Source organism: Macrobrachium nipponense, chromosome 13, assembly GCF_015104395.2.
Source record: "Macrobrachium nipponense isolate FS-2020 chromosome 13, ASM1510439v2, whole genome shotgun sequence".
Classification (NCBI taxonomy): Eukaryota; Metazoa; Arthropoda; class Malacostraca; order Decapoda; family Palaemonidae; genus Macrobrachium; species Macrobrachium nipponense.
The window spans coordinates 45214838-45242337 of record NC_087206.1 but is presented as its reverse complement, the minus strand read 5'-3'; the positions used below and the strand labels follow the sequence as shown (position 1 = coordinate 45242337).

Below are 27500 nucleotides of genomic sequence, written 5' to 3'. Positions count from 1 at the left end.
GAGGAGTGACAGGATTATAAGTCGAATGATTACAGAATCAACATCAAGAAGGTCAAAGAAGTCTGACTACGCAAACACTTAATACCTAGCAACTGGAGATTGTGAATGCCTTCTAACCTTCCAAGAAATGATCAATGAAATATATGGAAAGGGTTTTTTCACTGTCCTGTCAATTCTTTATCACAAGCAAATAGTATTGTTAACAGATAATGTCTGGTCGAGTGCCTCGACTTGCGGGTACTTAGGTAGGGACATTACAGAGTGAAACGACTCTTCTTACGTCAGCATCCGCCAGTGGAAGTGAGACCCAACCGGCCCAAATCATTTTCAAGGAAGTACTTCCGCCTTCCCTTTAGTTCGTTCCTCAAGAGGAAGTGCGATCTACTCGTTTTGGCAAAGCACCAGCATCGATTTTCTAATGAGGAGCCACGGTGCCACTACCTAGTATCAGAGGTCTTTTGTTCCCTGCAGTGAAGAGCTGTGGTAGTCTTCCTGGGTATGTTGTAACCTTGAATGCCCACGAGTAGAAGAGAGGCCTTTATGGCACCCTAGAGTGAATGCACATTGTCCTTATCATTTTAGCTCTTTGCAACAACTTTATATTGGTATTTTGTCGAATGTGTTAATCTTTACTTCTAATTATTCATATGTTTTTATGAGTTTGTAGTCCACAGGGGAAAAGAAAAGCTGAAATTCCTTTTAGCTCAACGGTTTCGGCCTCCACTGGTCCTTATCGAGAGCTGTTTATAAATGGTTAATAAACAGCTCTCGATAAGGGTCAGTGGAGGCCGAAACTGTTGAGCTAAAAGGAATTTCAGCTTTTCTTTTCCCTGTGGACTACAACCTCATACATCTATCTTCGTGAAAAAGGAAGACTAAAACCTCATTTGTTTTTATATGTATATTGTTCATTGTTGCTGGTCTCTTACGTATGGGCGTTATCTACTTAGGAAGACTGCTTAGCGAGTTAATGCCCTTTTTGTCCTATTTCCTATGAAAGAGTGTTCACGTTAAATGATAACAACGAAGTGAGAGTATTAGGAGGAAAAGTGTGTCATTTTATCACCACTTTAACGAAAGAATCAAGCCTCGAAAGGAAAATGAGGAACCATAAGAGAGACGCAAACTGTCTTCATGGAAGCGCAGCAAACGAGAAGAAAAATCATTTCCAAGAAGAGCTGGTCTGAGCAGACTTCTCAACAGCCTCTGTCTCAGAGTCATTTGATGCCCAAGTGGACACGCTCTTAATTGACCTTCAATGGCCTGAGCCTCACACAGAGAGCAGCGATGTGTAGCAAAGGAAAAGAGCGCGCAAAAAACGATGCATCACTTTCATCTCTTTGTATCTTACTAAGCGAGAAGATAATAAAGAGAATAAAGAAGTTGTGGGCAATGATGCAGAAAAGGGTAAGGGGAAAGTCAGGTTAGGGTTCAAGGACACCATTCGCCTGTAGCCCCGTGTCCGTTGAAACGAAGGATCCGTCAAACAGTCAAACTCGATAAAAAAGTTGACTTGGTCAATAAGGTTTCTCTATCTCTCTCTCTCTCTTTCTCTCAATCAAGGACTGAGGGCTGTCCTTTTAAGTCCTCTGGGCCCTTTGTCAATATTGGGAAGACAAAATTCTTCTTGTAAGTTCTCCAAAGCCTTTTCCGTCAGTATTTAACTCCTACTGAATATTTTCAATGCTATAACACATCTTGATAAAAGACAATGATTTGAGGCGAGTTAAAATAGATTTCTAAATCATTTCTTTTGAGAGAGAGAGAGAGAGAGAGAGAGAGAGAGAGAGAGAGAGAGAGAGAGAGAGCGCGCAATTGCATAACAATTAGCAGTTATCATAACATATGGATTTCATGGCTTGATGTTGTAGCCAAAACCCTCCATAACATTATCCTGCCGATGATTGTTGCATTTTCTGGTGTTGACATTCATAGTATCATTATCTTCAATATTATTATGCATTGTTACTTTTAGTGTAGTTACAGCATTACTCGTGCTTCATGAAAGCTTCCAAAGGCGATGGCTGATTTTCAGTCAACGTTATTAACTATCGTGATACCAAAAATCCTATAACTTGCATAACATACATACTTATATCATGAAAGTGATATTATAATTAATTATGATATTAAATATTAAATATAGCTCTTATTACCGAAGAACTTGAAAACCCACAAAACAGTGCATAAAAGCTGAAAAGAAGTCACAGAAGCTAATGGGATACATAAAGAAGCAGTTCAAATACAGAAACAAGGAAACGGTGTTGCAGCTCTACACATCAGTAGTTAGACCTCATCTTGAATATGCAGTACAGTTTTGGTCACCAACACTGAGAAAGGACACAAATAGATTAGAAGGAGTACAAGCAAGAGCCACAAAGTTAATTCCATCCATCAGGTAAATAGGTTACCGAAGACGACTAGAGAGCCTGAATATGTATGCTTAGAAACACGACGATTGCTAGGACAACTAATAGAGACATTTAAAATACTGAAAGACTAACAAAAGTAGACAATAACCTATCAACGTTCAACGAAAACCAGACAAGAAATAATTAATGGAAATTAGAACTGAAGAGATACAACACATCCCATTGTGGGAACTTCTTTACATACACGATATGTGACACGTGGAATAAACTGCCACCAAGTTGTAAACAGCAACAGTGTGGAAGAGTTTAAAAGAAAGCTAGACAAAATCATTAGGAAACTGTGAATGAATAGTAAGACCTGCTCCTACAGATAAGTGAGCACACGATGTCTCCTTGGATAGACTAACAAGTCTTTGAGACATCCTGATCCTTGTAACCCCTTGTAACGAGTATAGCGTAGAGACAGTTGATAATTACACAGCACGAGAGCAATTTCTTTCTCATAGATTCTCGCCCTCCAAATTCACAGTACTTCACTACAAAAACTTTTAAGACTCATTTCAAACCCGTAACAATTAAATCATAAGCTGAGTCCACTTATATGAAACTGAAAACTTTTGGACAATGTTATTTTTCAGCAGCAATGTTGACTAAGAAAATAAAACGTAAGATCTAGGTGACAAAGCCTGTGACTTCTAGATTCTCGCAAATACAGAGCATGTCCCGTTCTTCACAAAATCTCTAGATGTCTTACAGTTTTCATCATAGAGAGAGAGAGAGAGAGAGAGAGAGAGAGAGAGAGAGAGAGAGACTTAGCCGCCTCATCAGACTTAACTCGGTAGCAATCAAACAAATTTCATTGTACTACATCTCCCCTTTTCTTTTATTGACCTATTCATCTCCAGCCTTCTTATCCTTCAAATACGTTAGCAGCCTCCTTGTCTCTCTCTCTCTCTCTCTCTCTCTTCTCTCTCTCTCTTTTCCCCTTTGCCTTGAGGGAAAGGACGAAAGAAGAAGAGGTGTCGAATCTACGATTGTCCCCCTCTGCCCAACTTACCGGTCGACTTGCTCCGATCCAATAAGAGGCCGGCCATGTTGACCAAGGGATACTCTCTCTCCCCACCCCCCTTCTCTCTCTCTCTCTCTCTCTCTCTCTCTCTCTCTCTCTCTCTCTCTCACTCTCTTTCTTCCTATTCACTCGTTGTCTTTCCCTATTCGCTCACTGTCTCACTATCAGTTAAGTTTCATCGCACTATCACCTATTTTCATTTTTGACAATAAATATTTCCCCCTAAATTAATTATTGCTGCCAGTTTCTCTCTGCCTTTCTCGTAGTATTACCTCTTGATGTACAGTCAACTCTATGGCTCTTGCTGTTGGTCTGTACGTATGTCTCTCTCTCTCTCTCTCTCTGTCTCTCTCTCTCTCTCTCACCTGAGAGAGAGCAGGCAGAGGGGTTCCCATACATCTGCCATTTCAATTCCTACGTGACAATTGAGGTGTAAAATGGCGATGGTAATTGGTGATAATTACCTGCAATTAAGCTCCAGCAATTGATCATTAGAGAAGGGGAGGCTGAAGGGAGAAACCGTGAAATGCACAGTGATGATGATGATGATGATGATAATGATAATGATGACGGCGACGGCGATGGTGGATGTTGGCGATAGATAGAGGAATAAACGACAAATATATTGCGAATGATAATGACAAATTTTGGTGGAGCTGTATTTCTGAGGCAGTGAACATGAAAATAGGACGACTGAATTTCAATTCATATCTTTCCCGAGATCTTTCATTGAATATATCGATCCTAGAACGGAGTCCTTTCTTATGCCTGGAACTTAGGACTGATGGAGGCGAGAACAGAAGAGGAAGGAAAAAGGTCTGACTCGCTGTCTTCAACGTAGGTGAGCGTATTATTATTGAGATCAGGAACAACGAGCGCGGTGAACGTGTTCCACAGAACAGCAGTGGAGTTAATGGAACTGTGACTGGATAGTGGGATACGACGAGGATTTCTAGTTTTCTTTAAAAGAAAACTATCGAGATGGCTTTGTCTGTCCGTCCGCACTTTTTCTGTCCGCCCTCAGATCTTAAAAACTACTATGGCAAGGGGCTGCAAATTGGTATCTTAATCACCGACCCTCCAATCATCAAGCTTACCAAATTGCAGCCCTCTAGCCCAAGTAGGTTCTTTTCTATTGAAGATCAAAATTAGCCATACTCGTGCGTCTAGGAACGATATAGGACAGGCCACTACCGGGCCGTTGTTAAAGCTCCATTGGCAGCATGTCACACAGCATTATACCGTGACCACCGAAAGATAGATCTGTTTTCGGTGGCCTTGATCATATGTTGAACAGATAACTCGATTGCGCCGAAGACACTTCGACGTATTTATGACGACTTCCACAGACTAAATGAAGGAGTGGTGGATGTCTGAGTGGAATCAGAGCGCTGGTCATCTGCAGCACCGGGAGAGAGAATGGCCACACGAGCGCTTGTTGAAAAGAGAGCAGAGCGAAGATCCCCTGAATCGAAGAGAAAGCGGAGGAAAGACGAAGAGAGGCAAAGGCTGGGTCACTTACTAGACGTAGTTCCTTTGATTATTATGTTGAGGAACAAAATGATGAAGAATGCTAGAAATGTTCAGAGCAATACTTCTGACAAAAATGAAAATCGTCATAACATTGGCGATGCACGTTTTACGATAATATTAATAATGTATTTAAATACAAACACATATACAAATACACACTCACACACACACACACACACACATATATATATATATAGAAAATATAGATAGATAGATAGATACCTTTCGTGATTGTGCTGGGAGCATAACAATAGTAAAAGATAATGAAACATTTAATCTTCCCTTAGATGATGAAAGGTACCATCAGCCATAGAGATATTACTCTTCATGTGTAAAGTAAGGGAAGGAAACAGAATCTTTCCCCGCACGTAGATGGAAGGTTCCTTTTCCCGAAGACTTTTCCTCATAGAAAAAAACCACCGTTAACAGGTCTGAATAAGACAGAGAAGAAGTTCATGTGCATTTGATAGTGTTTTTTGAAGTGACTACCAGGGACAGGGATGTAAGGAGAGTAAATGAAAGAGGGAGGGCGGAAGGCAGTTGGTGGGACAGAGAGGAGATCCTTTCGGTAAGGTGGTGGTGATGTTCAAGATTTACTGACGAAGGTCTGTCAGGTAGTATGTCTAAATGAGGGAATCACTGTTTCTTTGCATAAGGGGAAGGTGATGGAGTGTCTTGAAGAATAGTAGTGACTGAACCGCTCAGTATACCACGAAGGTGTTGGATATGGAAAAGGAAGTTAACAAATAGACGGCCAGTGTGGGTTAGGCAAGGAGAACAGCGTGTGGGTTAAATGTTGGTTACGAAGCAGGTAAGTGAGAAGTTTGAGGATGAAAGGAAACAAGTAAAAGAAGCGCCGAAGACTCTTCGGTACAATCAAGTTTTCTGTATGAGCCGCGGTCTATGAAGCTTTCAGCCACTGCCCGGTGGTGGCCTGTCCTGTAGCGTTGCCAGACGCGCGATTATGACTAACTTTAAACTAAAATAAAACTATTGATGCTAGAGGGCTGCAATTTGGATTGATTGATGATTGGAGGGCGGGTGATCAACATACCAATTTGTAGTCCTCCAGCCTTAGTCATTTTTAAGATCTGAAGACGAACAGAAAAAGTGCGGACGGACAGACAAAGCCGCCATAATAGTTTTTTTTACGAAAAACTATATAAGTTATGCACGATATTCATTGTCATAGGGAAGCTCTGAAATAAGTAACAGATCAAATGTGAAGGATTTGAAAGATGTAATTGTGTAGAGGTAAAATGTGTGAGAATAATAGAAAATAGCGGAAACCAAGTTTGTATTTGCTTATGTAGAGAGAAGAGAGACTCATTTGGATGACCTCTTTTCCAGCCGGGGGAGTGTTGTCCCCATGGAAGTTGAACACCGTGACTCTCTGAAGGGGCGACGGACGGAAGTCACGGAAAAGACAAATGGAGGTGTACTTTTGAGGGAAAAGAAAAGGAGTTTTGCCGGAGTTGATGTTTACAGATGGTAGAGTGTCTACTGATGATAACAACAGATGATGACATACTGAAAACAGATTCTGATTTGCACACATTTGTGAGAGCGAATTCAGTAGATGACGAAACGACAAAAGAAGGTAGGAATCGTTGCTTAGATGAAGCAAGAAAAGTGCAGGTAATCTGTAGAATTGGTGAAAATTGATAAAAGCCCTACTCGGGTTGCGTGCCGAGATGATTCATGAAAATGAAGAGTGATGCTGAATTCAAATAAGAGTAAAAGATGGAAGCTAGTGAGGTGACTGGTCCCTGCAGTATGCTAACAATCAAAAGATCAGAAATATGGATAATCGGCAGATTTAGGGACAAAAAAGTATTGGTCAAAAGATGAATTTGAATGTTTTGAGGTGGTGAATCAATTGTGAGGTAATAGACTGATCAAAGGACGCAAAAAACCCACATAATATACGTACATATATATGAATATATGTATATATATATGTATGTATGAATGTATATATATATTATATATATATATATATATATATATATATTTTATATATATATATATATATATATATATATATATATATATAATGTATATATATAATTATATATATATATATATATATATATATATATATATATATATATATATATACAATATAATATATATATATATATATATATATATATATATATATATATATATATATATATATATATATATATATATATATATATATATATATATATATATGGGAAATTGGGATGCAAAGTTCCAAGGAATAAGATATTATAGTAGAATGTTAAAAAATAGAAAACCACTAGAGAATGAAGAATATATAAACTGAAACGGATATATAAACAAACAGATATAAGCCGTATATATATGCGAGCAACCAGGGAGGGGAACGTGACTCCTTCGAGAAGTATTGCATCCTAGCTTGATCTTGAGCACATCAGGCATTGCGTTTTATCGTAGCAATAAATTTGAAATGCTTCATAAATATAAAAGTTAATCGAAATGGCCAGATAAAAAATAATTTTTAATTACTTGAAGCTCTCATTTCGGGTAAATGCTCTATGGAATTGTAGTATCCATTTCCACTTCTGCGAACAGTTTGAATCATATGGAGAAGTAAAGTGAATTGAATTTCCTCATTTTCGGTATCCAGCATATTCCTCAATTGACCGAAGCCTCGAAATAAGAAAAATGGAAAACAATGCTTTCATGAGGAAGCCTTCTTTAAGAATCTCGAAGTAGACATAAAATACGCATTCTACAATACTGAGATCAAAATATTCTAGAAATCTAACACGGGTTCAAGATTGAATCATTTAAAGTCGACTTAGACTTTGATGAAGCAGAACGATGGTACCATTATCTTCAAATTATATTTTTAGCATCAGTATAATACGACTTGTGGGAAAAGGTTCAAAATTTCCAATGACGTTGAAACGGTTATATATTTAAATGACTGAACGGGAAAACTATTTAGAACTCGACGTTTGGCTTATTGTACTGAGGGCTCATCTGGAATTCGGAGGCTAAAGCTAATCATTAGCTGACAAGCAACGAACGTAAGGATGGTTTCAATTATGCTACAGATCTCATGAATGGCATATAGAGTTTAGGTCAAAGGCCAAGCACTGCGACTTAAGAGGTCATTTAGCGCTGAAACGGAAATTGACGGCAAAAAGCTCTGAAAAGTATAACAGGAAGAAAACTTCGCAGTTTTACTATGGAATAATTGTTAGAAGATGGTGGATAGCAAGATGGAAGAAAGATAATATGGAAGGAGGTACAGTAAAAGGAATGCAAGGAGTTGCAGTTTGGTGCCGAAGGGACGCTGCAAAGTACCTTTAGTAGTGGCCACAGTGTACCCCGTGAGGTTCACTGACGGCGCTAACCCCCTAAGGAGCAGATCTCACGAGACAGTTATATCTAAAGCAAAGATTTCAAATGTAATCTTTGGCCGTCGCTGGTCATGAAAAGTGTTGAAATGAAGACCTCGACCAACATCACGTTTTGCATGAAATAACGAGACTCAACTCGAGAGAAGTTGTGCGTCTCCGGTGAGTCCAGAGAAATAGAATTTCCGTTTCCAGTGGGAAAACTCTCTTAGAGTTGGAGCTCATTTCTAGGAAGTGCTTCTCTCACGTTTCAAGTAGTTTCTGTTCAACAACAATTTCAGCAACGCTTCGCAGCAAAACGGATATACGTGACTTGTCAGTAACGCTTGATCATAAATCCAATTTTACTTTATTATCGTCTTAGCTCGAGAGCCTTGCTATTTCTGTAAACATGAGAGGATATAAAAACGAATGACTCATTCCTCACGGATTTGCTTCCTGGACTGTGGGTAAAAATAAGCGTCGCTTCTCAGTACTATATATAGGGAGAGCAAAATGCTCGTTCAAGTGCGGCTGTCATTGCCTGTCCTTCCTAAACCTAACACACACCACACACACACACCACACACACACACACCACACACACACATATATATATATATATATATATATATATATATATATTATATATAATATATATCTGCATATATAATTTGCATAATTTTTTTTTTTTATAAATTTGAATATTGAACCGTTCCTCCTAACAGTGGAGGCTCCAGACAAGAACGAGGAGTTTGTTACAGTGTTATTCGTATTTTCACGACTGAATCATGGCTAAACCTCTGTGCAGAAATTTCTGAACATGAACCTTTCATACAAGTACATACACAGAGGTCTCATCAACAGCACGGCTAGTCCCCTTATAAACGCTGCCCTATTCACCTCTTCGTAGATATTTAAGCCTATCCTTTCTAATAAATCTTGCACATTCTTATGCATAGACACTATTTTCACAAACCCATCGTCTTTCAGTCTTTCCACATAAACAACTTCACTTCCATATAAGAGTTGGCTCAACAATCCTCTCATACAATCACATCACTGCTTCCACAGGCATTCCCTGTCTCTTCCAACTCCCACACCATACATTCTTCCTTCCTTCTTCTTTCATCGTTCCATCATCCATCATATTCGCTCCCAAATACTTATGCATATCAACTGCTTTTTCACGATTCAATTATTATTTGTTAATTTTTTCCTGGCTTCTCTTTTTACAAAAATGTTTTAAAATCTACCAATAGATTTCACTTCATTATCCCCAATCGCACTGCATCTTCTACAAACATCAGCCATCCACTCTATTCATGAATCACAACTTTGCTCTGGCGGCTAGAGTTGCTCCTCTGACTTCTTGTATCACGCAATACTACAGAGCCAAGGAAATATATAACTTGCTTTTTTTTCAAACAGGCATCCACCGAACCAGTCACTCTCCCATCTTCATGTTCTGATACACACTTCGCTTCCGTGATATAAACTTCATGTCTCAACGTTTTAGTTCTTTTTAAATACATCCTCATCACATTGCTTCTCCATCAATTTCATCATTAGCAGTCTCTAGATCCATGTAAACTACCTGCATCTTTTCTATTTACGTTAAAACTCCTAGCATAACGGCTTCTTACCAAACACTTGCTTTCTATATACTCTTCTTTCTCTAAAATCTCGAGGTTCTTCCTCTGTCAATCCTATCTGTAATCTGTTTGACTTTATTCATCAAAATCCTGCCGCAAACATTTCCTGTTGCAATAAGTAACGTCATGTAGCTAAAATACTTCAAGTCATCTCTGTTTCTTTATCTTTGTACAAAAGAGCAACTTTCCTCTCAGTCATAATTCTGGAACCTTTCCACTATCCAGGAACACCTGGCAAACCCTGGCCAGGCACTCAATCACATTGCCTACAATACCAAAGCATCTCATATGCCATCCCATTAACTGTCGATTCTTTCCATTCTTCAACCACTTCATTGCCAGCCTTACGTCCTCAACCGTAACTTACACAAGCATTCTCAAACAATAACATACCAATTGTTCTATTGCATCATTCAGTTCTACCTCTCCTCTAATTCTCCATTTTTTAAATTTTTTAGATTTGCGTGGTACAATCCTTGGCCCACGTTTAATAAGACGGTTGTTCGTTCCCGGCCCACTGTTCCTCAGTCCATAGAGCTGTAGGGGAGTAGTACCATTATCCGATGGGGTCAAGGAAATGTGCATTGCTCGAGACTTGGTGGGAACCAGACAGCTCTTCCTCTGACGCCACTCGTTCCTCCTAACAGTGGAGGCTCCAGACAAAAACGAGGTGTTGGTTACAGTCTTATTCGTAGTTTCATCGCTGAATCATCGCTAAACCTCTGTGCAGATATTTCCTTAACATGAACCTTTCATACAAGTACACACCCACACACACACACGCACACACACACACAAGTAAATATACCAGTATATAATATATATATCTAAAGATAGAGAGTACAGAAAGTCAAGTCACGACCAGCAAAAGTTAGAATTTTATACAATATTCGACGAATGCAGCTGATTTTCATCATTTTTCAATTTCAAATATCGGAAGAGCAATATTCAGAGATGCTATTTCATTCTTAAAAAAAGCAACCACATTCATTTGTTAAAGTCTACTCCCAGTTACAGCTGTTTTCGTCCTTGCAATAAATGTTGACATTACTTTTTCAGTTTGACCTGTGATGATTCGCGAGCAAGCACAGGTCATGAGTGCGACCTGGCTCCTCGCGGTTCCCTAGGACTCGACAGGCAGGGATTCCGTCCCTCGTGAGTGAGCGACGAGACGAGACCGCAGAGCGCTTCCCTCCGCAGTCTAAGGAAGAGGAGCTGAATCTCCATTTGCAATTTGAATTATGAATCTTTGCTCTGCGGGGGTTCCAATTTCAGCAATTTCCGACCCAATTAAGACCCCGAACAAACCAATTCCTTGACGCGGAAGCCGACGCGCTTCCCTCTCCCCTCTTCGCCCCCCTCTATCTCTCCCACCTATTTATTCACGAATATTTCACTCCCCATTACCACCTGAATTCCTCCTAAAAAAGAGAGGGTGAGGAAAAAAATCCATCATCGCCATCTCTATTTTTCACCCATTAGCTCCCCATTACCTCCTCCGTCCCCATTAGGGAGCGTGTGATGTCATAACCCTCGACTAAAAAGGCAGGTTTTATGTCATTACATGGTTGGCCGCCTCGTCCCGAACGGGGCAAAAATCACCTCTTCATCAGTAGCTCATTTCCTTCGATAAGATGACACAACCTCTCGAACGAAGCGCCAGAGAGAGAGAGAGAGAGAGAGAGAGAGAGAGAGAGAGAGGAGAGAGAGAGATTCACTAATTCAGGTCGAGAATTTGGCAATGGTAATGACTTGAGTTTCTAAGAGAGAGAGAGAGAGAGAGAGAGAGAGAGAGAGAGAGAGAGAGAGAGAGAGAAATCTACTAATTCAGGCTGAGAATCTGGCAATGGTAATGACGTGAGGTTCTAAGAGGAAAGTGGAGAGACAGACAGAGAGGTAAACTCATTCCTGTTGAGGCTCTGGTATGGGTTGAAAGTTTAGATACTAAGTTGGGCACGAACAAAGAGAGAGAGAGAGAGAGAGAGAGAGAGAGAGAGAGAGAATCTGAACAAAGAATGGATGAAAAAATACTCGGGCATTCTGCCAATGTACCACTCACGAGGTCACAAAGTTTCCTACCAACAAAAATACTATCCAGTGATAATGCAGATGACGAACAAAGAGGAAAAGGCAAAAAGGCTACAGAAGCGACAATAATGGATGAAGAAAGAGTGAAAAGAGATCAAGAGTCATTACCTGACGTTGACCGGAAATGAAAAACTGGAAATTAAGGAATAGGAAATCGAAACGGGGACTGAATGCAATCACGGAAATCGGGAAATGAAAATTCAAAAGGAACCAATTTTACACCTGGCATTACTATGAACAAAACAAACAAACAAACAAAGAAAAAAAAGACACTTCAAAGAACACAAAATTCAAATGGAAACGGAGATCAACAGTGGCAGTATGAAACAATACAAAGAACGCAGATGATATAATAGCGCATGAAGAAAGATTAATAAACAAAGGTAATAGAAAAACGAAACTTGAGGTGAAACAATAAGAGATCTTAAACATAAACAAAGCTTCCTCCTCCAAAAGATCACCTTCGTCACAAAAGAATCTTGGCGTCAGGGACACTGGTAGTTATTATGCCAGATAACTTAGTCAATGACAAGGGAGTTTGGCTTTGGAAGTAATACCATTGGAAATTCAGGGAAAATGCTGATCTCAAACAGAAAAATTCTCTACACAAAAAAACCCTCTCACTGGCAGTTGTGGAATGCCTCTGTAACAAGATGGTCAGTCAAAAGGTCTCCGCCAATAGTCAAGGTTTCCTGATTAAATCTAAATTGTCATGAAAATATCAGACACATTCGTGATGAGAGAGAGAGAGAGAGAGAGAGGAGAAAGAGAGAAGGTAGAGAGAGAGAGAGAGAGAGAGAGAGAGAGAGAGCAATATCTTTAAAATGCATCAAGCATCCTTATTTCCAACTGTGTCAGTTTCACACTTCACGGAAATCATGATACAGGATTCTCAAGTACACGAATAGGAAACTAAGAATGTTTTCGATGACCGGGAGAATTCCAGTTAAGAATATTAAAGACGTTACTGATTTTCGTAAAATGAAACTTGCGTAATAAGTATGTATGTATGTATGCATGTATGTATGTATAATAAATTTATGTATATATATATGAATATATATTATTATCATATATAAAATGGTAGTTTGCACATTACTCGAAAATCAGGCGTACAAAGAAGATTCAAAATGTAATTATCATATATATATTCTATTATTATATATATATTATAATATATATATATCATATATAATATATATATATTATATCTTATATATATATATATATATATAATATATACATATATCAACCACTATATATATAGATATATATTATATATATACTATACATATATATATATATATATATATATAGATATATATATATATATATATATATATATATATATATCTATACCCATACATATAAGATAATAGCTTGCACATTATAAATGCGGCAGATAAAGAAGGAACTTCCAATTGACACCGCAGCAGCTATACTATATTTATATATATATATATATATCTATATATAATTATATATATATATATTATATATTATATATAGTATATATGTATATACTCATACATATAAGATGATAGCTTGCACATTACAAATGCGGCAGACAAAGAGAAACTTCCAATTGACACGGCAGCAGTTATACTAACAAGTTGTCAGCGTGACGGGCGAGAGAGAACGAGAGGAAGAGGTGGCAGGTCCCCCCTTCGCCTCAAAACCACTTTTCCTCCCTCCCTCCCTCCCTCCCCTGCGTAATCAACCTCATTCTCCCCCCAATCGCTTCCCTTTACTTTCGGCTTACGGTAGCCTCGGGGCGACACTTGTTCCTGTGGCTACTGGTGTCTACCCTGGGGCTATCGCTATTTGGCGGGGGCTAAGTTTGCTCGCTCTCTCTCTCTCTCTCTCTCTCTCTCTCTACGAGCGGTTAAAGATGGTTCATGTGCTTTATGCATTTTGAACACGACGGGGCCCAAAAATTTACAATTATAATTAAGAAAGTGTTTGAAATACGTTCAAAAATGCAAATGAACTCTTTTGTAGGTCTTACTATTTTTTTAAACTCCAACAATATCTTTAACTTGTTACTCCGCACCGCATGCTGCTGCGCAATTTGATATTCTACTGTATTGGGAAACATGGTCGAGCATGTCTAAATAAGACAGGAGACATGAATTCAGATACTTCTATGATTATTCTTGATATGGCATAGGCCGGGAGTATCATCAGGTCGGATTTTGTTTACATTCTATTACCAACAACTGAGAAAACACAAAAATTATATCGTACATTGAATCATTCAAGGGAAGAGGAACTAATTCTACGCTGCAAGATGCAATTCTAGGAATTTTCATGAAACGTGAAACTTTAATTAACAAATAATATTTTCCATCATCGGTACTAAGAACGGGAAGACATCAGTTGTCACTGAGAGGCAACACTCGAGGGGTCAAATATGGCGGGATCAACGAGGGCAACTAGCAGCCTGATTCTCTCTCTCTCTCTCTCTCTCTCTCTCTCTCTCTCTCTCTCTATATTATATATATATATATATATATATATATATATATATATATAATATATGGATATATATGACCCAAGAGAGAGAGAGTGAGAGAGAGAGAGAGAGACTAATCCATAATGAGGGCATCGGTAATGTTAAAAATAAATATAAGATTCATGATAGATACTTTCTATTGAAATTAAATATTTTGAATAAAAGTTCCAAAGTCACAGATTCACAGCATGTATGTGTGTGTGTAAGTGTGTATGTCCATATAAAAAATATATGTACATACATATATAATATATATATATATATATATAATATATATATATATATATATATATATATAAGACAGACATACATATGTATATATATATATATATATATATATATATATATATATATATATATATATATATATATATATAGAGACATTATACATATATATATATATATATATATATATATATATATATTATAATATGAATTTTTATTACATCACAGTGATTCATATACATATATATTCTAGCGCATATAACTTGTATTCCCAATATTTGGAAAATATTTATTATGAGACTCATACATTTTAAACGTAACTGATGCCATCATTATGGTTTAAGTCCCCTCTCTCCCTCCCTCTTCTCCTCTTTCATCTTCCCTCTCTCTCTCTCTCTCTCTCTCTCTGTCTCTCTCTCTCTCTCTCGTTGCCAAGTGCAACCTCTCCTGGGCACAGCAGGGTAGTGCCTCCTTTGTTAGTCTTTCAATCGCCGGTTTCAGTAACTTTCCATCTCTAGCTCTTCCCTTCCCTTCCCTTCCCGAGATTCCAGGAGCCGTGGGAAGATCTCGCCCTCAGGCTACAGACGCGGAACATCAAAGCATTCTGTGAGAAGGAGGAAGAGGACGCAGGAGAAAGATAATGGTACGAAGAGAGGAGGAGAAAATGCGAAACATAGACTGAGGTTTAAAGGAGTAACGCTGCGTTGGTGTGATGGTTCGAAAGTATAGATGTTCAATAGCAGATGACAGGACAAAAAGATTCTTTAATTAGACTTTCCAGAGAGAGAGAGAGAGAGAGAGAGAGAGAGAGAGAGAGAGAGAGAGCCTCAAAGCGTTCACCTTTAGCAGCAAACTTACAAACTTATGATGGAGTTGAGCCTCTCGATATGAGCGGAGCGAACATTTTTCTGAGACCCCCTCCGCCCCCCTTTTTCCAGGGAAATGCCATTTTTTCCTCATTCTTATTTTAGAGGCTGAGGCCACAGCGGCGATGGAGGGAGGGAGGGGGGTGGTGGGCGAGAGGGGGGGGGGGCGGGGGGGGGGGGGGGGGGCGCGGCTGTGGGCCTGGGAAGGGACACCTCAGGATATCACACACGAGCAAGAAGTGAGGAGGGACCTCTGAATAGCGGGGTAAAAATGATGGTAAAACTACCCATTAGAAAAAGTGGAGTATTTCGAGAGAAGAAGAAGAAGAAGAAAAAGAAGCAGAAGAAGAAGGAAATAGAGAAGTAAGGCAGGGATATTCAAGCACACGAGTCAGTGCAGTGTCAGACACAGCGATATGAAAGTGAAAGTGTTACGGAAATATGCCTTAAATTGACAGCTCGTATCTTTTCCTTGTACTTTAGACCCGAATTCGCGTATCCCGGCTACTGATTGCAAACTGTCTTCTGGAGATGCTTTTAGGTATCACGGTGTAATATGGTATAACATTCGGAAATGACATTACTGCAAAGAAAGTTCATCAGTCCTACATGTTCACAAAAATCACCAACGTAAGTACTATATAAACACTTCGATGTCTAGCAGAAAAACTATTACAGTTCATAAAAAGCGACTGTTCGGAGGTAAATTATTACTGTTTACAGAAGGGAAACAAATGCTATTGCTTAAACCTGATGTTATATATTATAACTGATTATAGAAAGAGAGCGAATGCTATGACCCGAACTGGATGGTTGCCAGAGAGCAGCACTATGTATAAAACTGAATTCGTCGTCTTATATCAGGTTTATTCACTTATTATTTATTTATCTATTTATTTGCAATTCGTTTCACAAAACCATGACGCATTATCCATTTCGAGACCACCCAAAGGCTCATGAGAAGAATTTCTTCGAAAGGACTGGAAACTGGAACGAGAAAAGATAACAAAAGGCAGAGAGCAAAGGAGGTGGAGCCGAAGTGTTGCCGTACAGAACCTTGAGTACCGCCTCCAGTGTGCCACGAAGCCACACTGAGTGCTCAACGCCCAACGAGAATTGAACGTTTAAAAAAGAACACAAATTTGTTAATGATTCTGGAATGTTCTACAAATAGCAGAGATGAACTATGTGACTAATGATATCGTGGTCCACGTTCACTGTGAGGAGATCTGTCTACTCTGAATCGAACAGAAAAAGTAAATAAGCAGCCTTTGAAGGCTGTCATCAGAGAGTCTCTTAAGATTACTGTCGGCGACTTTCAACTGTCAAGTTCTGTTTCCAGATCGACTCACCTTGGGACTGAGAAGCGGGTGACGCCGGTGATCCCCAGGCCGACTTATAGCTCGGGTCTGCGGGAGAAAAATGGAAAATCATCATTTAATAACATGGCGTCACTTCAGGGAAAACGAAGCCTATTCGTCCGCTCGTACACATTTTAATTTGTAACGGGACCGTTAAATAGTTAATAGGAGGCTATGAATTTATCAATGTATCATCAATGTATCAACCTATTAACTGACTTCGAAGCTGAACACTGATCATCAGCAGACACAGAGAAGTTTTTCGGATAACAAGAAAATCGGATCTTCAAAAACCCAAAAAAAGCACTCAGCTAAATATGAAAAATCAAAACCTGATTTATGTTCAACAGATTCAGTCTCTGAAATCGAGCAAAAGAGAAATGTCAGTCTACTGTACATTCTACGCAGAGGCCCCAGGGTGGGTGGGTGGCTGAGGGCAGCCAAGAGAGACCCGACGGTGTGTCTCCTTCGCCCTGCGAGCAGCGCCGTCCTCCCTCGAAGTGAGACTAATCCTGCTCCCCATCTGCCGCCGTGGAAATAAAAAATCCCGCCGAAAACATCCCATAATTCACGGCATATTAAAGAGTCCTTTCAACAATGCGCGAAAATTAATTTAGTTCGCATCAGTGACCTTCAAGTGATGTTAAAAAACCTTACTGGCCTTTCGGGGGAGGGATGAGGGAGGGAGGGAGGGAGGGAGGAGGTGCGCAAAGGGGGCGGGAGGTGGTTTGGCAGCCTACCATTTAGAAACAGCCTCCCGCATGACCCAAAGAGGCTCACGGTGGAAGACAGCATAAGGCTTACCATTTAATTAATACATATACGCGTATACTTCAAAAAGCACACATCACATACTTACACACACGCACGCACACACACACACTCTCTCTCACACACACACACACACACACACACACACACACACACACACACACATATATATATATATATATATATATATATATATATATATATATATATATACATATATATATATCTATATATACAGGAAGTATGAATTTGATATCGTTACGAATCTTCATTTCCGGTTGCGACCAGTAAAGTCGACAGATGACCTCATATTAAGGTCACTTAGATCCTGACAGTGATCCTCAAAAATCACATTGCCCATCTTTCTTACAATGAAGGTCAAAATAGTAAGGTAAAATGTTAGAAGAAAAAAGATTATGCCACATCAGACAGAGAGAGAGAGAGAGAGAGAGAGAGAGAGAGAGAGAGAGAGAGAGAAACACAATCACAGTATATATATATATATATATATATATATATATATATATATATATATATTATATATATATATATATATATATGTGTGTGTGTGTGTGTGTGTGTGTGTGTACGTGCATTTACACACACACACATGTATATATATAATAAATCCTATGACAGAACCTGAAGAATAAATGACAACAAAAGCTAGGATGTGGAAAACCCTTCATGGGAATTGAATCGTGAATCCTCTTCGTCAATATTTTTTCTTTACGAGCAAAAATCGAAGGAACAAACTGAATACAATCCTTCTAATTTCTTGTGCTACACAGCGCCTTAAAATATGATTAAATAGAGAGACTCCTTTACAATTTCAAGGACAAAAGAAACAGTCGAATTCCCAAAAGAAAGAGCTCGACCCACGAACCTATTCCATAAAAAACGGTTCCACGAAAATAACAGCATCGCATCCTAACAACTGTCACTTTATAAATAAAGACTGAAACGTAAAATACAGACTAAAAAAAGAAAGAGAGAAAAAAAGAGGAGAAAAAGAGTTCCTGTCGACATCAAAACATTATCAGTGGCTGCCAATGGACGCCTTGACACGGCCGCCTGACAAGACAAAAGAGCATCGTGAATAGCCTCTAACAAAGCGGACCCGATGCATTTCACGCTGGCAAGAGGGAGAGAAGAGACGGCGAGGAGGAGGAGGGGTAGGAGGGATAGGTAGGAGAATACCAGTGGGGGGGAGGGTAGGGGAAGATGGGGGAGCATTCAGCAAAGGGGGAGGGGAAGGGCTATCACGTGACAGTCATGTCCATCTCCCTTTTTTCTCCCTTTGCTGCTTCTATTTCTTCCCCCGTGCTTTCACGTACGCGCAATTTTTCGTGCTCATCCTCTTTCGGCTCAAGCTTTTAGATGATCAATCGATTATATATTTTGCTTTATCATGAGACACAATCTTGCGTCAGCCTTCGGTGGCAGGAAACAACGTGAAATTTCATTTGGCCTCCTTCTCATTCTGAGTGCGTCTGTTTCTGTAAGGCTGATGCACATCATGCTATAGTAGATTCACATCAACCGTGCATTTGATATCTAGGCCAGTCCCTTATGACGCTCCTGATTGGCTGTTGATAAGCCAATCACAGGGCTGGAAACTCTCAGTCTCTCGAGAGAGTTCACATAGGCAGGATGTATGTTCCACCTCTCCTCAGGGGTACTTTTGAAAGATGTATCTCTAAAGAGAGGTGGAACCTACATCCTGCCTACGTGAACTCTCTCGAGAGACAGAGTTTCCAGCCCTTTGATTGGCTTATCAGCAGCCAATCAGGAGCGTCGTAGGGGGCACGGTCGATGTGAATCTACTATAGTATTGTTTCTTCCTTATCACATTTAACCATTTTAATATCGATTTCTACAGGAATATAAGAAGTCAAATAACATATTGCCAACTTACATCTACCCAAATCTAACTTAAAACTCGGTATTCTTATGTAATAGTAATTTAAGAAATTATGACTTTAGCAAGGTATGTAAGCATCGAGAAACGACTATGAGGATACAATGGTCGGATGAACAAACACCTCACCTGGCCGGGCAACCGCCGATGATATTGGCTCTAACAGGTAACACATTTTCCCGGCTAACAGTTGCCCCAAAGTGTTATGTAATGAAAAACGTGGCTCACTTAAATCTCTTTCAGTATTTCAAGTCTTTTTAAATCGACTCTCCCAGACCAATGCAAGGACTTGGCTTGACTAGTACAAAAGAGAGATTGCAGTCTGGGAGGAAGCATTACCTGAACATTGTTGACTACAGTGTGTCCCTGAAGGTGTCCGTAATCTAGAAGCCTTTATGTCTTCCACGATACGTGTTCATATTCATTCTGTCCTTGACTTACGCTTCTACGCATTTTACCAATAGACCAGTACTGTCCCATTGTGCCAAGCACTCTGACAAAACAGCGACAGTATTCCTTGATTTTATGAGTATGATCCCTGTAAGACTTTTGCATGAGTACAATTTCTTTTCTCTCTTTTTCTCTCCTTCAAAATGAGGCTGACTGCGCCTTCGAAGGCCTCCTACGCGAACCCTTTCCTGCGCTTAATCCGGTTCCTGACCTGCCCTTGAAGATTTATTTATATTCATTGGAGGATCATTGAGAATCACATCGAGGTGCATCTGCTATTCCTTTTTCGCCTTTCTGCTGCAGGGAATTCGCTTCTGGTCTTTCACGGTCACGTAAACAGTACTTTTTGGGTGAAAATTAAAACGAGCTTTTGTGATATCACTGTTGGCAACAGATCTCTCTCTCAAACACAGACACAAACTCAATTTATACATCTTTCCCTGTTTTATAAGCAAAATTTTTCATATACAATTAGGTCATGATTGAGTGCAGAACGCTGGCACCTTTGCCAAGGAATGTGTCAATTGCAAATAAAAATAAATTATAAACTAATTTCTCCTTCATTCGTTTATGAACGAAAACTCCCTCAGAAATCCTCAGCTGAGGACAAAATCATCGCGCAAGTGATGCAGTGATTTTGCAATGATCTGCACCTTACTTTGCGGCCAAATTCCCTTCCACACCCTCCTGGAGACCTGCCACTGATCGTGGACAGAGAAATGTGATGGACAGAAGGATCCCGTTAACTTATGGAAGTAAATCAAGCAGGGATATCATGCCTGTAATTGATCCTCAGATAATCAACTAGAAAATTCCTTTGCGAGGAGAACTAATGATTATGAGAATAATTGATAAAGGTCTGATACATTTAGCTTTGGCAAGTATACATCATCAACATTTCACCTATCTACACAAAATTAGCAAGTTAACTTCGCAATAGGTCCAGCCACCTAATCTGTTCATGAGTTCTGAAAAAAACCTCATCACAGACTGTTTTGTATGTTTACTAAAGGTTGCTTCAGTGTTCTTTAGGAGAATTGTATATGTGTACGCACATATGTTTTCTTGTAGCTATATGCAAGTGCTTAAAGTATTCCTATTGTTTAGTAAATCAGGCCTGTATCAGCTGGTTTCGTAATCATTAGTTCTCCTCACAGAAATCTTACGCTGATCGCATGATCAGTGATGGGTTGGAAAACGGATAATTTAGCATCAACTCTCATGTCGTAGTCATGCCCGAATAAGCAAAGAATTGTCGATCTCTTTCTTCACAACCGTATATTTGTGAAGATATAAAAACGTATATTTGTGAAATGTAAAAAGATACATTTGTGAACGTAAAAAAGTACATTTGTGAAGGTGTAAAAGCGTATATTTATGAAGATGTAAAACGTACATTTGTGAAGATGTATAAACGTATATTTGTGAAGATGTAAAACGTACATAGGAGAAGATATAAAAACGCACATTTGTGATGATGTAAAACGTACATTTGTGAAGATATAAAAACGTATATTTGTGAAGTTATAAAAACGTACATTTGTAAAGATGTAAAAATGCATACCTCTGTGTAGATGGTGAAACGTACATTTGTGAAGACGTAAAAGCAAACATTTGTTAATATGTAAAAATGTATACGTCTGCGTAGATGTTGAAACGTACATTTGTGAAGATGTAAAAGTAACCATTTGTTAATATGTAAAAACGTACACATGTGAATATATAAAAACGCAAAGTTGTGAAGCTGAATAAACGCACATCTGCGCAGATGTATAGACGTAAATTTGCTGAGAAGTAAAAACGCATATCTGTGAAGTTGAGAAAGCGTACCTTTATGAAGATGTCAAAACGTACATCTGGGATAATGTAAAAACATATTTCTGTGAAGATGTAAAAGCGTACCATTGTCAAGATATAAAAATGTATCGATGTCTAGTTCAAATGAATCTGATAACGATTAAGAGAGAGAGAGAGAGAGAGAGAGAGAGAGAGAGAGAGAGAGAGAGAGAGAGAGAGAGAGAGACGGGGTGGGGGCGGTTAGCCAAAGAAGTATTCTAGTTGATGATCTAAGGGTTACTTGCAAGCTTGAATTTTTATGGCGATTTTTCATCTATAAATTTTGTATAAACGCAGGCATCTGCATAGTTGCAAACGACCCCATTTTGTGTAATAGTCGACGAAAGAAATTCGAAACATATCGATAACCATCACTGCGGATATTAATTAATAGCTATATATAAAACCTTCGTTAAAAGGTCATGACAAAGCTCTGCGAAGATGTCTTCAAGACATAGAAAATTGTTCTCAATAATATTCTGCAAATTTAAAAGCTGCGAGACCTCCCTTCCAATAATTCTCGCGACAGAGCATGTGAGGACCTGCAGCAGATGAGGCTGAACGACAACTTATACGGTCTCTGATTCTAAAGGACCTACAAGGACCCCCCTGTGAATCATAGGTCAAAGCACAATAAGGGAGTTTTAATGATATCGGCCATCGTCTGCACTGTTCTTAAAGCTAGTGGTGAGAGCGAGAAGGCTAGACGCCAGAACAATGATAAAGCATTTTGCTTATACTCCCGTCTTTTTGTTTCTGGAGATATACAAAATACATTCAAAAGTACACAAACCAATTACACCACGAGACGAAAGTGAGAAAGAAAGAGAGCGAGGTCATTGAATTGTCTTTGCTTATTTTCGGTAAGTTTACGTCGAGACTTTCCTGTGCAGTTGAGCTGCTTGCATCGGCCTATGAGGGGCTCAGGGTAAACTTGAAGACCGAGGTATGAAAAGAGCACCTGGAGTTAGAGCTAAGGAGTTTCCGCGTCAAACAAAGCCGCTTTCATCACGCTCTGAAATTAAGGGACATAGAACGCCGACATTCTCAAAACCACATAAGCGATGCCTCATTCTTGATGAGGTCTTCACTTTCTGCATATCAGGAGAGAAAGAACTCGACTTTGAAAGCTCACTATGAAACGCATTGATTCTATGAAATGGATCATTTTAAAATGGAATCTTCAAGACTAAAAAATAGATTTGACAATGGTGGACAGGTTCTTAGAGATATTGCCCTGTGAGTGACCCATGAGAAGACATTTTCCTTTCTCAACCACGTCACAAGCAGAGAAGTGCCGGGCAAAACGACTGTACAGAATGAAAAAGAAAACGAGTTAACTATCTGCCTCACAGGGTAAAAACCAAAGACCTCAAAGATTACGGGTAACACCACCCCGTCGGAATTAAGGTTCTGTAACAGGGTCAAGTAGAACCTTTCGGCAGAACGAATTGCCATACAGAAAACTTATCGAATAGAGAATGTGCCATATAACCGCCAGAACAACAGAAACGGAGATTATTTAGCATGACTACGGAGTCTTCTGTCGCTCGCCTCAACCTGTTACATCGGCTAGAACTGCGCCCTAACCCTGCGACGGATCGCCGGAGTGTTCACGCCTCTTCTGATTGAACGAGGAGAGTTTCATTATCAGGAGGACAAATCGAATGCTTATATCTACAACTACATCAACATTTCAAATCCTAATGACATGCAACATTAAAACGAAATGAACAGGCATAATTTTTTCAGATCTATATTAATAACATGGCAACTTAATAATAATAATAATAATAATAATAATAATAATAATAATAATAATAATAAAACCATTCTACTTGACAGCAGCCCCTAAACGGTAATATCAAATTTAATTTTTCTAAATTACTAATAGGATATTTTTCAAATATCGGTATCATAGTTATATCGCATTGTAACTGATATTACGAAAATGACTTAGGAGTAGAACTTCAATCAAGAAGAAGACGGAGGAAGCATTTACTGAAAAGCACTCTGGTTAGCGCAAATGTGCGAGTGCTTATAGACGATACCGACATCCAGGACTGACTCCCAATCATGCTGGGTTTTCTGAAGGTTCTTCTACGACGATAATCGACTGGGAAGAATGGCTGAAGGCCGCCGCTATCCTGAAGATACTCATGAAAAAAAAAAAAGAAAAAAAAAATCCAGCTCCAGTTTTTGTCATCGCCCTGCGGGCTCTGATAAATTTTTGACTGAAAAAAAAGGACAACTAAATCATTTGTTTACTGTTATTTGTACGTGTATTTATGGCAGGCGCTTAGTTAAATATGCAACCAGAAATTTTATAACATTACTGAACAACGCTGCAATACTAAGTATCAAAATCATTATTATTTGTTTATTAACGGTCGCCAGTCATCACGGTATAAAATGTTAGTGAGCGAAAAAAAAAAAAAAACTTTGGGATCTTCGAAAAGTCGCGCAGAAATTTTAATCCATTACAAATACGTAATGAGAGGAAATAACTGGTTATCAATGAAAGAGAAGGGAGCGACCAAATCAGGGAGCCTATCTACCAGGCCAATATTGAGAATGAAAACAAAAGGAAACTGATCATGAATTATAATTAGATGCAAAGTAAAAAAAAAAAAAGCAAAGCATTCTGCACATGTCACAATATCATAGGGAGAAAGAGGCGATGAAATAAAGGTATTACAGCTGTCATCATTAGAACTAAGCGCAGCGGGACAGTGGCATCGCCAATGACCGCCTCAGTCAGTTGGAATGAAACCGCAGCCGCATTGCGCACTACACTGAACAGGCACGAGACAGCAGCAGCACAACAAAGATGGTAGCGAATCAACTGAGGAGAAAAACAGGAAGCAATAATCACCACACGACAAGAAATGGAGGTAGTAAAATAATAATAACCTATATAATTACCGGTGAATAACATTGAGAAATTGGACAGCGGTCCGGTCCTTGGCAGGTAGTCTGGGGTTGATGTTTTTAGATCTAACATGGTCATTGGTTACACTCGTCTATTCTGAAATAACTTAATCGGTCAAAAAGAAGGTCAAATGCCAGTTTGACCTGATGTCACCTAGACTACTTGATTGTGAGGTTCTGGCGAACGACAATGTTCCTTTCCAAAGGGAATTTGCAACTGCGATAACGACTGTTTTCTTTATGTGCAACAAAATTCACAGGTGTGGGCCTCAGTACTAGAGGTGGAATGAACAGGTTAGTCTAGGTCACTGGAGAAAGTGCATCTGACCCTGCGAGGATCGGTGGGTCAACCTGATGTCTGGTGCCGCTGGCCGACGACGTCTTGGCCATTGGTTGATCTACACTTCAGATAACCCCGTTACACCATCATTACACTCGAGTGCATGACCATGTCCACTGTAAAACACAAAGTCTTTCCTTACTGAAAAAAAATTCACACGAACACACAGGAGGAGACTGTCATTGCAATCACTTCAACGGCGCAATTTACAAACCAAGAAGGAACCACTCAGGCCGTCCGTGTCTGCGACGGTCGCGATTGCCTCGGCGTCTACAGTGGAACTGACCCCTGTATTTCTATCGCCGCCTTTTTTTCTCTTCTCTCCCCTCTTTCTGTGTGAGGACAGAGGCGTATAACCGGTTCGGATGTTGGGCGCTGAGGACCGGTTGTGCTATGCTTGTGGGAGCGGGAGCGAGAGTGCGCGCGTTTCCGCCATGGGAACCAATATCAAGAGCTGCCATCGCGGTTGCCGAAGGTTTGCTCGATGCCGGAGGCTTCCGGATAATATCGATTTCAGGAGCCTTTTACGGGACATTCGGCGTCAAAAGCGAAAGATACTCGTTAGCAAAATACTGAGCCGAACTCTTTTGAAAGGCAAAAGCAACCGCAGGTATTTTCCGTGGCAGATGTTGCCCTCCTTCAATGCAGGTTGGAAACCATTAAAAGATTTTCTGCATGGCAGTTTGCTAGAGAGTGACTGGGCGGGGTTGGCGACTTCCGCAGCCAATAGAGGACAGGATTTGTGGTGGGAGGGAGGGGCCATGCTACCCTTACCCTTCGTTATAGCGAACCCTACACGATGATGCCGTCTCTCTCTCTGTCTCTCTCTCTCTCTCTGTCTCTCTCTGTCTCTCTCTCTCTCTCTCTGTCTAATAATTATCACGTAAGCATTGACACCTTAACCTTCACCGTTCATGTAAACTTTGCGAGAGAAAAGAATGAGACGCAGGTGATTACAATTCGGAGGAGAAGGGTTCTCGCCCCCTCTCTCTTTCTGCCTCTCTCTTTCTGTCCCCTTTTATCTCTCACTCTCACTCCGGGAGGAAATATCGACAAATGCCTCTGTTGGCTCTGTAGACCGTGAGAACAACCCAAGTAAATTATTTCTCTCAGCCGAAGGAGTCGGTGCAGGACACCCTTCCCTGCCTCCTCCACACTCAAACCCAAAACTACTGTCCTTTATGTCAACAAGAAATTGCGGACAATGAGTATTCTCGGCCTCTCTGTGTTTACTCATGAATTTCACTTTAGACGTGAATGAAAAAGGAACAGAAAACACTAATAAAACTGTACGATGAAGAAGTTTACAACTGTCCATTCTAATTAGGGAAAGGAAAGCGAGAGTTTCATTCCTACTATCATGAGCCTTTGTCATCTCGTGGTTGTATTAGGGTAGGAAGGGGCGTGGGGCTGAGCCCCCCAAAATACTCCCCTCCAACTGAAGGGAAGTGTGGCTGAGATTCACAATGAAGGAAGGGAAATGTAGGTCTGTTGTGTTCCCAGCTATTAGTCAGTGATATTTGTTGAGGGGAAACACCGCCATCACGATAAGTCTCCTGTCGAAGTCATTTGTCGATGAGAAGAAGAAGAAGAAGAAGAAGAAGAAGAAGAAGATGATGACGGGTTGCAGCTCACATTCGCGGCAAAAGGCGAGCAACAATCAATGACGTCTCCGAAGAGAGCCACCCCAGCTGGAGTGCATTTCACTCCGGGGAAATGTTAACGGGGAATTGCATATCATCTGAAGGCGAAAAGATCATTTGGAAATGAACTTGCTTTGTTTCTCTCTCTCCCTCTTCATGTTAGCGCCTTCCGTACGATAGTGTGTGGTCTTCTCGTTTAGCGAGGATTTAGATCTGAAAGGTCCTAAGCAGCAATTTGGACTTGTCACAGAGGGGCTAAAGCGACGGCAACTTGTCAGCCAAAACATTTCACGCAAAGATATTTATTTCACGAGTTCAGGTCCAGGCGAACAAGTCCTGATCTCGTTGTGAATGAATTCGTCAGAACAGAGAAATCTCAAGTCTTCTTCAGCAACAGCTAAACCATTTTGTCATCACTCTTCCTTCTAAGCACAGCGCCAGCAGAGCAGTCATCAACAGGGATTGGTTAAGCCACCTCAGATCTTTTCTGTTTCAACCAATCAAGAAACAGAGGAGCAGGGAGGGATGTTTCGCCCTTATGGTAGAAGAATCTTTATTGCTTGCAACA

General features: G+C 39.8%; 1 protein-coding gene across 1 annotated transcript in view; it reads right to left on the bottom strand.

Annotated features, from left to right (window-relative positions):
• LOC135225776 (DNA-binding protein D-ETS-3-like) overlaps window positions 1-27500 on the bottom strand; it is a 344616-nt gene that overhangs the window by 59545 nt on the left and 257571 nt on the right. Inside the window, 1 exon segment of the mRNA XM_064265241.1 lies at window positions 17032-17088. Within this exon segment, the coding sequence (XP_064121311.1) occupies window positions 17032-17088 (57 nt within the window).